General features: G+C 37.2%; 1 protein-coding gene across 7 annotated transcripts in view; it reads right to left on the minus strand.

Annotated features, from left to right (window-relative positions):
- Window positions 1–13,744, minus strand: part of LOC117435622 (A-kinase anchor protein 9-like) — a 102,953-nt gene that overhangs the window by 72,481 nt on the left and 16,728 nt on the right. For 6 of the 7 annotated variants that reach the window (XM_059012562.1, XM_059012564.1, XM_034920856.2 and 3 more), the window contains exons 5-10: window positions 12,746–12,802; window positions 12,226–12,396; window positions 6,537–6,692; window positions 4,717–4,914; window positions 3,600–3,791; window positions 791–3,433 (exon numbers count right to left, since the gene is read on the minus strand). In XM_059012562.1, coding sequence (XP_058868545.1) covers window positions 791–3,433; window positions 3,600–3,791; window positions 4,717–4,914; window positions 6,537–6,692; window positions 12,226–12,396; window positions 12,746–12,802 — 3,417 coding nt within the window. The remainder of the gene's footprint in view (window positions 1–790; window positions 3,434–3,599; window positions 3,792–4,716; window positions 4,915–6,536; window positions 6,693–12,225; window positions 12,397–12,745; window positions 12,803–13,744) is intronic. The other variant, XM_059012563.1, reaches the window with a different exon arrangement.

Below are 13,744 nucleotides of genomic sequence, written 5' to 3' on the forward strand. Positions count from 1 at the left end.
GCCTTTAGAGACACAACCTTCCAAGCAGAATGTAATTAGAATTCAGTCAATTGCTGAAAGCAGTACACATCCAGGCTCCGAAACACACTTGTCAATTTAAGGTTAATGAACCACAATACACTGAAACAATATTAAAATAAACACAGCACTGGTATTTTAAACTGAACAGGCTATTTACTGCATTGCTCATTTTATTCAACATAATCAAGACTGCTATTGCAAATATCTTTTTTGATATGATACTTCATTTTTTTTTTTTATCAGCTTTGAAAAGTTATTTTTTGATGCCACACATCTGATTTTTGTATCCAATCAGGAAAAATGCCATTGGTTTCCGACATATGGATTTATAAAAAAAAATATATTATTTTATCTGTACCTTATGACAGGAAAATAAAAATGATCGAAACACTCAAATATTGTAGGCAGGAGATAGCAACGGTAAGTTTTGTAAACCCTACAGCCTGTTAAGTAACACAAATTAAACATCAATATTTAAAAAAAATAATTAAAGTCCTACTGGTATCATTAGATTTGTTCGACAAAAATATCAATCTGTCTAAAAGTACTCTGCAGATAGATACAGTAGAAATAATTGCGTTAATGCAGTTTTTAGCTTTAAGGATCTTATTAAATGCTCTTAAAAAGCAAATTAGTTGTCAAATGTAATTGCTAATCTCACATCTGTCCGTAGCATACACTTAAACAAAGCTTTCTGCTGAAATAATGTTTTAACACACTAACAAACAACAATAAGAACCACAACCACAGTATGATCATTCATATTTACCTGTTCTATCCCACTGCATTCCACCTTCTCTTCGTGCTTTTCTACAAAACGCTCATCAGCACAGTCTCTTTGGTACAGTTTATTCAGTCTCTCGTGTAAATTGAACATCTCCTTCTCTGCAGCAATCAATGCTTTTTCCTTTTCCTCTAGCTTCTTGTGCAGGGATTCTTCTACCAAGGCTTTCTGCTGCATAAGCTTTGCTAAGCCCAGCTGCTCAGTCTTGAACGTATCCAGCTGCTGCTGCAGTTGGTCCCTGTCAGGTTGTACTGTGGCCACTGCAGGGCTTTCAGTAACAGCTTTACCCTTTAGCTCCTGAAGCCTGGCTAACAGTGATTCCTTCTCATGAATCAGACTTTTCTCCTTTTCTTGAAACTGGTTTCGCTCCAAGGTTGCGTTCTGCAATGAAGTTTGTAGTGCAATTACTTTCTCCTCTAACAGTGCTATTTGGTGATAATGATTCTCAAGTGTGCACGACCCTGTGTCAACAATTTCAGTAGCTGTGATTCCAGATGAATATTCCAGTGACTGGTATTCTAATGTTTTTACCCGTGTCTCCTGTGTTACATTCAGTTCTTTGTGCTTTCCCACATGTTGTCTGTATTCATCTTTCAGTGACCCCATTTCTTTTTTTAGCTGCTCAATCTCATTTTGCTTTAAATTTAATTTATCAGAAACCTCAGACAATCTCAAGGACAACTCTTTCTTCTCCCGTTGGGCAACCTCAAGCTTTTCCATCAGCTCTGTTGTATCTTTCTCAACAATTTCCCCACCATCAATACAGTCCCGCACAGTTTTGCCTACTTTACTGGTTTCTACTGCCAAAACACCTGAGCCAGCCAATTTTTCTTTCTCACTCTGAAGAATCTGTGTGTGCAGGCTATTCATTTTAGCCTCATATTGGACTCTTTCCTTTATGATCCTCTCCTCTAAGCCAGCTTTCACCTTCAAAAGGCAAGTGTACTCATCATTTAGCTCCTGATAATTTACCTCAAAGTTTTTCTCTGCAAAAGAAAATGTATTTCTCTGTCTCTTAATTTCCTCCTTCAGCTGAACCTGTTCATTTTTAAGCTGTTCATTTTCTGAAGCGAGTCTCTCTATTTGCAGCTGTTCATTAGAGGTCTGGGTTTCCATGCCAACAGCACACGTCGCTGCTGAATTCTCTGAAGCCGACATGCCACTATCCAAATTGCTGGCCTGCAACTTCTGTTTCAGTACCTCTCTTGATTTATTTAGCCTTCCATTCTCATCTTCCAGTTCTTTTATTTTTCTGTCCATGTCATCCTCTTTCTTTTTAATCTGCTTCTCTAGCAATTCATTTTTTGCCAGCAACTGTTGAATCTTGTTTTCGAGTGCACCATTTTCTTCCTCTACTTTTTGTAGTGCTTTGATCTCGGTATGAAGTTCCTTTATTTGAAGAGTCATTTCTTCAGTTTTAGAGCTTTCCAGTGATTGATTTAAATCTTCTTTCATCTTCGAGATATCTGCTATCAGTGCCTCTTTTTCAGTGACTAAACTATCCCTTTCAATTTTTACAGACTCGAGTTGTTCATTAAAGCTCTTCTGCAATCCTTCTAGCTTCTGCTTGTACTTCAAGGCCAAATCATCTTTCAGATTCTCAATATTTATCTGGCTTCCTCTTTGTAGGTCTTCTTTCAACTTAATTATCTCTTCTTCATGGCTAAACAAAAGCTGTGTCCTCAACCTTTCCAACTCAGCTTCTTGGGATTCAGCCATCCTATCTAGCACAGCATCTTTCTCTCTCTCTAACATTTCCAGTTTGATCTTATAATTAGTAACTTCTGATTCATGCTTCAACTCCAATTCTTTGGTGGATTCTGCTGCTGCAACCAGTTGGTCTTTAAGATCGCTAATAGTGGCTTGCAGGTTTCCTACCTCGCCTAGTTTCTGCTCCTGTTCAGATATGCTCCGAGAAGCTCTCTGGGCTTTTTCCCTAGCAAACCTGAGGTCCTCCAAGAGATCCTCCACCTGGGTTTGCAAGCTGGATTTTTCTTCTGTAACTTTGGCAAGTTGCCGAGACAGCTCTTGTTTTACTTGATCTTTCTGAAACTGAGCCTCCTGGAGCTTAACATTAAGTTCATTTTTAGCCATATTCATTAGGTTTACTTGATCTTCATTAGCTACACTGCCAGAGTGGTGCACTTGTCTCAGCTCTAGTTCAGATCTGTGCTGAGCAATTAGTTTGTCCATTTCTGTCATATGCTGCTTTCGAAGTTCTTGTTTCATTTGCACTATCTGCTCACCATACATCTCATCCAGTTCTGCTCGGAGCTGATCCATTTTTTGTTGCGTGTCCACCTCCATCTTTTGAATGATCTCGCTTTCTGAAAGGTTTCCTTTATGAAAATGTTTTTGCAGTTCTTCCACAGTCCCCATCAACTGCTTTATCTCACTCGATGACTGTCTTTCCCTCTGTTTTGAGTTGTTTAATTCAGTTTTAAGAGTTTCTATATCTTGACTTCTCTCCTTGCTTAAATCTTCTAATAACATATCAGAAGCCAAAAGCTTTTCCTTCAACTCTGTTTCAGTGTTCATGTGTTCAGTTATTGTGTTCTCTTGCTGTTTAATTAACTGCTCTTTCTCTTGTAACCTCTGTGAAACAGATCCCTCTTGCTCATTTGCAAACTGTATTAAAACAAAACAAAATGAATACATTTTATTTTTTGAAACAATACTTGTATTTAATGCACAATCAGTTCATATTCTGACTTTAATACTATTTCAATACATATCAATTTACTAAGATTATGGTACCATAATTCTGAAATTTCTTGACTGAGTGATGCTTTACCGTTTCAAACTCCTTCGCTCTGTCCTGAAGAAGATTTATCTGTAGCTGGTACTCTTCACTCTTGCTCTGGTAGCTCTTCAGCTGAAGCTCTTGTTCCTCAATCTGTTGCTGATATTTCAGAATCTGCTGTTTGGCTTGTAGCAAGTCTGCGGCATTGCTGCTGTGACTAGTGTTTCTCAACGTTTCATTGGCCTGCAAACAAAGAGCAGGGCAATGTTCAGTTTCAGTATGTTTTATACAGAATATAACAGCTTAATAATAGCATAACGTACAGGGAATAGCATGAGCATGAAGTAAAATGGATATGAGATATGGCTGGGAATTAAAACAGCATGGCAGCAAAACAGTTATATAATGAAAATGTATTGAGAGAATTATACTGATGTTTAACAAATGTGTAGATGTAATCTCAAAGAATGTCTGTACCATTATGGTCCAAAAATGCGATAGTTTTGATGCAACAGAATCACTGAATACAACTCTATACAAAATTTGCTCTAGGGAATTAAGAGAATATCTCGAAGCGTTTCCTCAAAAGGTATTTATCATCTTGACCACAACCTGCTAGCTATATTAGGTCATGGGTAAAAGTGATGGATGGTTACGGTTTGCATGAGAAGTTGCCAAAACACTGAAAATATAAAAGTTGGCATCTCAAACATTTTGATATACACTGTATGAGCAAAAGATTTTCTAAATCATTTCTAAAATGGCAAGAATAGATGGAGCAATCTCATTGCCTAACAAGTGCCCCAGCCTGTGCAGATATGTCAGCATACCAGCACAGCTTGGAACTTTGGCAAATTCCCTTGACATCCAATTCACTTTGGAAGGGGTGGGATTGGGTGGGGGTGGCATTTTTAAAATGCAATAACACCACACACGGGTGTTCAAATATGGTCCAATATCCACAGGCTTAGGTTAATGTCACGGCTTCACCTTCTGATAAACAATGCCCCTAGGCACGCGGATATTGGACCATATTCATAAGCTTTTTTCATAAGCTTCCTTCATGGGGATAGATATTTATTGGACATTGGTATTTTAACTACATCACAATTTATACTTAAATTATAGTACCATAATTCTGAAATTTCTTGACTGAGTGATGCTTTACCGTTTTAAACTCCTTCGCTCTTTCCTGAAGAAGATTTATCTGTAGCTGGTACTCTTCACTCTTGCTCTGGTAGCTCTTCAGCTGGAGCTTTTGTTCCTCAATCTGTTGCTGATATTTCAGAATCTGCTGCTTGGCTTGTAGGAAGTCAGCAGCAGTGCTGCTGTGACTAGTGTTTCTTAATGTTTCACCGGCTTGCAACTGACAAACAAGACCATGTTCAGTATTATTATTATTATTACACCGTGTAACAATTTTTTTTTTTTTTTTGGTTCCTGGGTAGTAAGTGTTATTTCCTAATTGCTTATGCCTCAAAAGTATAGAAAATGGCTATTATTCCCCACAAACTTTGCTTTTGTGACCAGGACAGTGATATTTTGAAATTTACCTATTTCCAATGAGAAAACGGGTGAATTTGTGTCTTTTCGTTCACATAAAGTCAGAAAAAAACAACATATGAATCCAAATTAACATGTATTTATACTAAAGTAATACAAAGTTTCCCTGCTATCTTTGCCTTTGGGACAGCAGGGACACCAAGGTGCACTACCACAGGCGTGACTGGCCACAGCGGACCGAGTTCTCTGTGGGGAGGAACAACGTCAAGTGGGAGCCACTGGTGGACCCCCGGAAGGTGCTGATGCCACCACTGCATATCAAATTGGTCCTTATGAAACAATTTGTCAGAGCTCTAGATAAGGAGTCGGCAGCCTTCAAGTACCTTCAAGACTTCTTCCCTAAGCTGTCTGAGGCAAAGGTCAAAGCCGGTGTCTTCGTCGGACCACAGATAAAGAAGATCCTGGAGTGCAATGAATTTCCCAAGAAGCTCACTAGTAAGGAGAAAGTGGCTTGGAACAGCTTTGTCGCAGTGGTTAGGGGCTTCCTGGGCAATCACAAGGCCGAAAACTATGTGGAGCTAGTTGAGGCTCTGGTGAAGAACTACGGCACAATGGGCTGTAGGATGTCCCTCAAAGTCCATATCCTTGATGCTCATCTTGATAAATTCAAGAAGAACATGGGAGCGTACTCGGAGGAGCAAGGCAAGCGCTTCCACCAGGATATACTGGACTTTGAACGCCGCTACCAAGGACAGTATAACGAGAACATGATGGGAGATTACATTTGGGGGCTGATGCGTGAAAGTGATTTACAGTATAATCGTAAATCTCGAAAAACTACTAACTTCTAAATCTTTTGTAGTCATTTTTGTATTACTTTAGTATAAATACATGTTAATTTGGATTCATATGTTGTTTTTTTCTGACTTTATGTGAACGAAAAGACACAAATTCGCCCGTTTTCTCATTGGAAATAGGTCAATTTCAAAATATCACTGTCCTGGTCACAAAAGCAAAGTTTGTGGGGAATAATAGCCATTTTCTATACTTTTGAGGCATAAGCAATTAGGAAATAACACTTAATACCCAGGAACAAAAATTGTGTTACATAGTGTTATTATTATATAAAACTGCAGTATTGCTATTTTACCATGAAATACATCATCAACAAATCATATAATTGAGGGAATTATATAAAGTCATATTATGAATCAACCTATCACGTATATCAGCAAATGTAAGCATTTGACACATATTAACAGAATCCTCTATCTCAATAACATGTCCATCCCAAAGTTCATTACAAAAAGGGAAGTGGTACATTGATATATGACATGCCTGTATACATTTCATCTGTATTTGCATAGCTACATTGAATGTCTTCCAATATGCTTGTTACATTTGTTTTCCTTTTTTTTCCTGATCTGAACTCAATTTGCAACAACATGTCAATTTGAGGGACAACCAGGCTTGGTGCTGATTTACCTGCTGAAACTGAATCTGCAGTTTCTGACTCTGTTCTGTCAATTCCAAGAACTCTCTCATGATCTCGTCTTTTTCCTTCCGGGCCTGCTGCAGGTTAGCTGTGAGCTGTGTGATGATTCCATCTCTTTGCTTGACTGCAGCTTCGAAGTCTTGGAGCTGTTAATAAAAAAAAAAAAAAAACAACTGTAATCAGAAAGCTCACCACTGGGTCAAAGCCCTTAGTAGTAGTTTTATCTAAACGAAGGAAATGAGTTTACAGCAGATAGTACTAATGATTTGTAGTTATACCTCAAGCTATGATGTGCTTGCAGACAATAGTATTGGCACCTGTAGCAAGGTGATGTTACATACTGAATAATACCGAATCAGACACTGAGTATTGGGTGTTGATACGCCACACATGCGCGCAGATTTAACATCAACACAAATGCTGCCACTCTGTAGCAATGGCCGTGCAGTAGCCTCGAGCTGTGGCGCAGACACTTTTTTCAGCTGTGCGCGGCCTCACCGTGCACGCCCCCCGGTCAATCCGGACCTCCCGATCAGCTCAGCACCAGGTGAGCTTAACTGCTTAATTGGTTGCCTAGCAACGAGTCTCCTGTTCCGCGTCCCAGCTGCACACATTTGAACAGGAACCATAATGACCTTCTACTCTGTGTGTGGAGGCAGAAATTCCATCACTTTCATGTACTGCCCCTCTTTTCTGACTGTTTTCTTGCCCTGTCACGCTTCTTTCTCTGATATGACGTCTCCAGGTTAGGCCATTGTTTCTTTACTTCCTCGACTACAATTGAAATAAAAAGTATATGCTTGTAATAACCTATACTGCACAAAATCCACGTGTTTATGTATGTTATCAGGTCAAAATGTCATGTTTTCTAATACATATCATTCACGCACAAGTCCATGGCAATGCCTTTCCATATGTTTTATTTTTTTTTCCCCTGCAAGAACTGCAAGAATCCACGTGTCTTCCCAGTCATTTTTCATTGGTCAATGTATTTAACGCACGTCAAATCGGATCAAATCGAACTTGTTTCGATTCCAAAATTGACGCATCACTGTCGTACAACAATTACGGACTCAGTGTGCAAGGAGCAATAGGGAATGCACATGATCATTTTTTTCAGTTTAGACGTACGTTAAATTAGGATCCAGTATGCAATGGCCTTTAGGCAAAACAAACTTAATTTAACAATCACTGTTCCAAGTAGGGATGTGACGGTATCAAATTTTGACGGTATGGTAACCATCAAAAAATATACGACAGTTAATGTCGTACCACGGTATAAAGTCATTTTTTTGTAATCTGTTTTTAAATGGCTATTTAAAGAAATACACTCAAGTCAAGTAATTTTTTTAACAAGAAAAATAATTTTAATTTAAAGTTTTAAAACAAATACAACACACTGGTACTACAGTTCTATCAGGCACTACCTAACTGAAAGTAGTGTTCACTCCAGCTCACACAGGCTCAGCAAAATAATGATGCTTTTTTTTTCAAATTACTGTGGAAAAACACCAAAATATTAACATTTTTTGGCCTCAGTCTGGAATGATAAGGGGAAAGGATGTGACCACTGCAACGGAATACCCTCTTCATCTTTATCAGTTTGGACAGCATCCTATTAGTTAAGACAGGGGTTTTCAACCGGGGGTACGCAGGACGACTCAGAAATGCACAAATAAAAATGAAAGTAAGAGAAAATAATGATCTTTAATTTTTTAACGGTATTATATATTCTGTAAACCAACATGTTTACTTATTTAATCTTTGTTTAGCAGCTCAAAGTGAATGACTAATGAAAAGACAAAAAATAATCACCAGTCTTGATATCTCTGATGAACAGATTCAATTTGGATTCATTCATAACATCTCAAATTGAGTCAGTCTGCCAGTCTCGATGTCTCTGATGAACAGATTCCATTTGGATTCAAATGCAAAAACTGCCTGCTGTAGAGACAGGACGTTGTTGCCTTGCCCTTGAACTTTAACATTAAGTTGATTCAAATGACCTGTAATGTCCACAAGACAATAAAAGCTTCCTGGTGCCTAATACAGTGAAAGTTTAAAATGGGATGTTTCTGTTGTTCTGACAAAAGAGCAACAAGTCGACGGCCTAGGGCTCCGCACCTAAGGTGGCCCAGCAAGAGTCACAAATTGTATGACGTCTTCAGAGTCAAAAAAGTCTCGAGAGTATTATGTCGGCCCCTCCAAAGTATGAGTTGGCCCATTGTAAAAGGAAAATAAAAAATATAAAAAAATTCAAGTCAAGTGGCAACAATGAGCTCTGTTGCCATATCTAGACAAACCGCCAAATAAAAATCTGCTTCGGGAAGCAAATGAATCTGATTCAGACTCTTCACAATAATCACCTTCAACATATTGATTTCTGCTTACCAATGTAACCTTACCAGATTTGCACTTTCTGACTGACAAAGTGGACGTCCTCATGTGAGTGTACTCGACCATAAGAAATTTAGGCAACGCTTTATATTGCGTGGCATAAATTAATATTAAATAGATATGCAATTGCATATTACATTTACGTTAAATTAATATTAAATAGATATGCAATTGCATATTAAATTAATGTTAAATTATTCCTTGTTACTTTCCATTAACATTTAAGTCAGATTAACTGTATTTTCAATAAGGACATGTAAACAATGGGAAATTATTATATATTTTCAAGGGTAACAAAATGTAATATAAAGGGACGTGATATGCAATTACTTTTTCAATCGACATTTGGTTAACATTTAGCAAGAGACCAGCTATTTTATATTTATTAAATATTAATTTAACATTAAATTTAATATGCAGTTGCATATCTATTTAAGATTAATTTATGCCACGCAATATAAAGCGTTACCGAAACGTATTTAAAAAAATGCAACATCTAAGGATTAGCTTTCTGATAGGCTAATCAACAACCTGTCCCTCTTTGCATTCCACTGAAGAAAACCAAGACACGGCACAGGACAGTGCAGCGTTGTCTTTTAAAGTTTTACTGGAGACTTTTCTTAAAAGTGAGTAGGTTACTATTAATCGATAATGAAATCGAGATTGAGTGTATAAAGTAAGACGGACCACCACACCAACGGTCTGAATAGGTATCTGCTACAAATTAAATGTTTGGAAGTACACTCATAAATGCCCCAACCTAGGGCCCCACACAGACTAAGGCCAGCCCTGCCCACCCCAACAACTGAGTGGCAGCAAATTATACATTTCTCTCCTTGCGAGTTTTAAAACGAGATTACAATTAGAGTAGAAGAATTGTTCGCAGGATTTAAAACTATACAGTAATCCGTCACGTATCCGCCCGTCACATAACCACTCTAATAGTTTATCCGCTATGATCAACCTCTTCAGCAATGTTAGTTTATTATTGAGCAGAGAAGATTAGTTCAGATATTGTAGATCCTACCAAAGTTTTCGTACACTGTGTTGTATGTGCTCTGTGTGCTACCATTGCTGGTAGTGTCACGTGAGCTGTTCAGTGTGTTGATATGTAAATAAATCCTGTTCACCTGCAGGGCATATCATCTTCAACCTCCGTCTCAATCTCCTGCCTGTCACTCAGCTGCGAATGCACACACCCACACGGCAGATGACTACTCTGTCACAAGCATTAATACCCTGTATCTTTCTAAACAAGGGATTTAGGGGAGCTCCCTTATAAACGCTGAATCTCAAAACAATAATTGTGTGAATATAGTAATTGTTACAGCTGTGTATAATGGTATTTTAAACTGGATTCATTCATCCGACTTTTTACATATCCACCCTTACTCTGGTTCCACCGCAGTCAGATATGCAGTGGATTACTGTATTACAGTTAGATAGTGAGAATTTAAAACAGAATTGCAAATTGTGGCAACATTTAAAAAAATGCCAAGAAACACAAAACCCCCAGAAGAATGTGCCCGTGACCATAAGGAGTTTGTTGTGGAAGACAGCAAAGGAAAGAAGGTACAACTAACAGTGCGCAATTCGTACCGCCCGAGGCCCGGGACAACAAGATTTGTGTGACGGACAACAAGTTTTGCCGTTATACTTTGCCCGTTGGACAAGTAGTTTTTATTTATTTATTTTTCTTATGTTGTATTCTTAGTATGTGACACTTCATTTTCAAACTGCACTGAAAGGAACACTTCCTGAAAGTATATTGTACATTTGTTGAGGTGAGATGGGGTCACAGAACCTTTTGTGAATCGTGAGGAATTTAGTGAACCTGTCAAGCTAGATCCGCCCCTTTTAATCACTAATTGATTGACTGTGTTCATTGTTACATAAAACCAAAATCCTACAAGTTATATTCTACTTTTTGTGTGTGTTTTGTGCAACAGGGAGGGGGCAGGTATATTTTTAAGAAGTAGATTGTTCTAGCATGTTGTCCAAGGGACAACAAGTGTTTTTCAAAAATTGCACACCCCTGAACTAAGCGTGCAAGTACTGTCGAGTTATTGCTATTGGTGACAGAAAAAAAATGCCCAAGCATTTTGGAAAGTAACCGAAAACAATAATTTCATACAGTACAGGGGCAGCAGTGTGGAGTAGTGGTTAGGGCTCTGGGCTCTTGACCGGAGGGTTGTGGGTTCAATCCCTGGTAGGGGACACTGCTGCTGTACCCTTGAGCAAGGTACTTTACCTAGATTGCTCCAGTAAAAACCCAACTGTATAAATGGGTAACTGTATGTAAAAATAATGTGATATCTTGTAACAATTGTAAGTCGCCCTGGATAAGGGCGTCTGCTAAGAAATAAATAATAATAATAATAATACATAAAAAGTGAAAGCCCAGAAAAAAAAATATTGACATAAAACTCAAAAATAGCACTGAAAAATTAAATTAATAAAAACCAAAAAACAGAAGCCCTGATTATAATGATTCATATACACAATCACCAACTTTCATAACACCGTGTAACACTTTTTTTTTTTTTTGGTTCCTGGGTAGTAAGTGTTATTTCCTAATTGCTTATGCCTCAAAAGTATAGAAAATGGCTATTATTCCCCACAAACTTTGCTTTTGTGACCAGGACAGTGATATTTTGAAATTTACCTATTTCCAATGAGAAAACGGGCGAATTTGTGTCTTTTCGTTCACATAAAGTCAGAAAAAAACATATGAATCCAAATTAACATGTATTTATACTAAAGAAATACAAAAATGACTACAAAAGGAAATAACACTGTCCTGGTCACAAAAGCAAAGTTTGTGGGGAATAATAGCCATTTTCTATACTTTTGAGGCATAAGCAATTAGGAAATAACACTTACTACCCAGGAACAAAAATTGTGTTACATAGTGTAATCTAACTATGTTTCGAGGTGGTTTTTGGATCTCTACTGAAAAAATTTACATGATTAGCCAAATCTTGCAAACAATCATGTCTGGGTTCAAAGGTAAGTTTGGAACATTTAGTAGACTCACACATCTTATATATATATATATAAATGTTGGCTTATTTATTTTACCAAACAAGCTTGAGATTAACAAATTGGTAGAATAGTGTGCATTATAAAAAAATCAACAATTTTTTTTTCTGTTAGGAATTTTTCCCAGATGCAATAAATTCAGTACAAAGAAATTTAAGTAATATTACAGATCTAAGAGAGTAGGAATGAAGTGACAGTGGAAAAACTTTGATTAATTAAGAATTCATGTGGTAGTCCTACCTGTTGCAAGCCTTCAGTCCCAATTGCACTTCTCATGACCTCTAGCTCCCGATTCAGCTCTTCAATTGCCCGTTGTTTTCCTGCAAGCTCATCCTCCATCATCTCAAGCCGTGTCTGAGAGCTCTGTGCTTGGTGCTCAGAATGAGTTTCAGAGACGTGCACGTCTTCCTCCTAAAGCAATCAGTCTTAATTAACAGCCAACCTAATTCTAACACATTCGACACACATACAAAACAATACAATTATAAAATGATTAATCCAAAAAGCATGATCTGCAATAATAAATCAGCAGTGTATTAGTTTCAGCTGTGTTGATTTGCACCTATGATTTGCAACAAGCCTTCTCTGACAATGCAAAATGCAGTGCCGTTAACAGACACTGCTCCACACTACCAAGATACAGTAAATGCCAAAAGCAGCAACAGCCTAACTACCATGTTCTCTGTTAATAGAATACAGCAAGTGTGAGTAACAGTCATGCCTCAAGAAAGCAGTTGTATATTGTATTATCTTACTGTACCCTGATCACATCTTCAGAAGATGGCTTGATTTTCAAAACAGCAGAGCACCCATTTACCTGTTAATTCACAACACTGGTTATGCAACTGTCACTAGGGCTCTACTTCAAAAAAGCACTGAGATGACATCGCTATTTAAAAAAAAAAAAAACTAAAGAATGTCTGTTGAAAAATACACTAGTCAAACATTATTTAAGAAAAGTTTCTATAGGTGCACAATAGCACACTGACTTTCAGTTATCTCTTAGGTCTTGGCTTTGTCTACACTGGATATCCCAAATAGTATAAAATATTTATAAAAACATGCAGGTACAGTATTGAACCTAAATAGTATACTATGATTCATATAGTAGTACATAGTACAAATGTAGTAACTAAGCAGTAATGTAATCATACTTTTTGTTAGGGTTAAAGTGTTACAGACAATGTATTTCATGGCTAACGTTCGCAAGTTAAAAGTTAAAAATGTAATTTCATAGTTGATTTACTGATGATGTGTGAATACACGGTCAAAACAAATCAGGAATATGTTGGGGGGGGGGAGGGGGGGGGGGGGGGGGGAGGAATAAAAAATAAAAAAAATTTTTACCATAAGGACAACTTGGTGTAAAGTCTGAAAATCTAACCCCCTCCCACATTATCACTGGGCACCAGTATTATGTCCTATAATATACTTTAGAATATATTGTACAGTAATATACTGTAGAATATATTTAAATATAGCAAAGAAAATGTATTTATAAATGTATTTAACATTTAGTTAAAATGTGTTGTAGTGTATATTTAAAATATACCTAAAATATAGTATATTGTAAATATACTGTAGAATATATTTACATTATCGTGGGGAAAAGGTATTAAATATATGAACATATAAATATAAAGAAAAAACTGAAGGCAATATATCTAACAATTTACAGGGCAGTTATATATACATATATACACATAGATATACATGAAAAATAATTCTAATGTGGGTACTGAACCCCAAAAAACTATGT

Source organism: Acipenser ruthenus, chromosome 3, assembly GCF_902713425.1.
Source record: "Acipenser ruthenus chromosome 3, fAciRut3.2 maternal haplotype, whole genome shotgun sequence".
In the NCBI taxonomy this organism is placed as follows: domain Eukaryota; kingdom Metazoa; phylum Chordata; class Actinopteri; order Acipenseriformes; family Acipenseridae; genus Acipenser; species Acipenser ruthenus.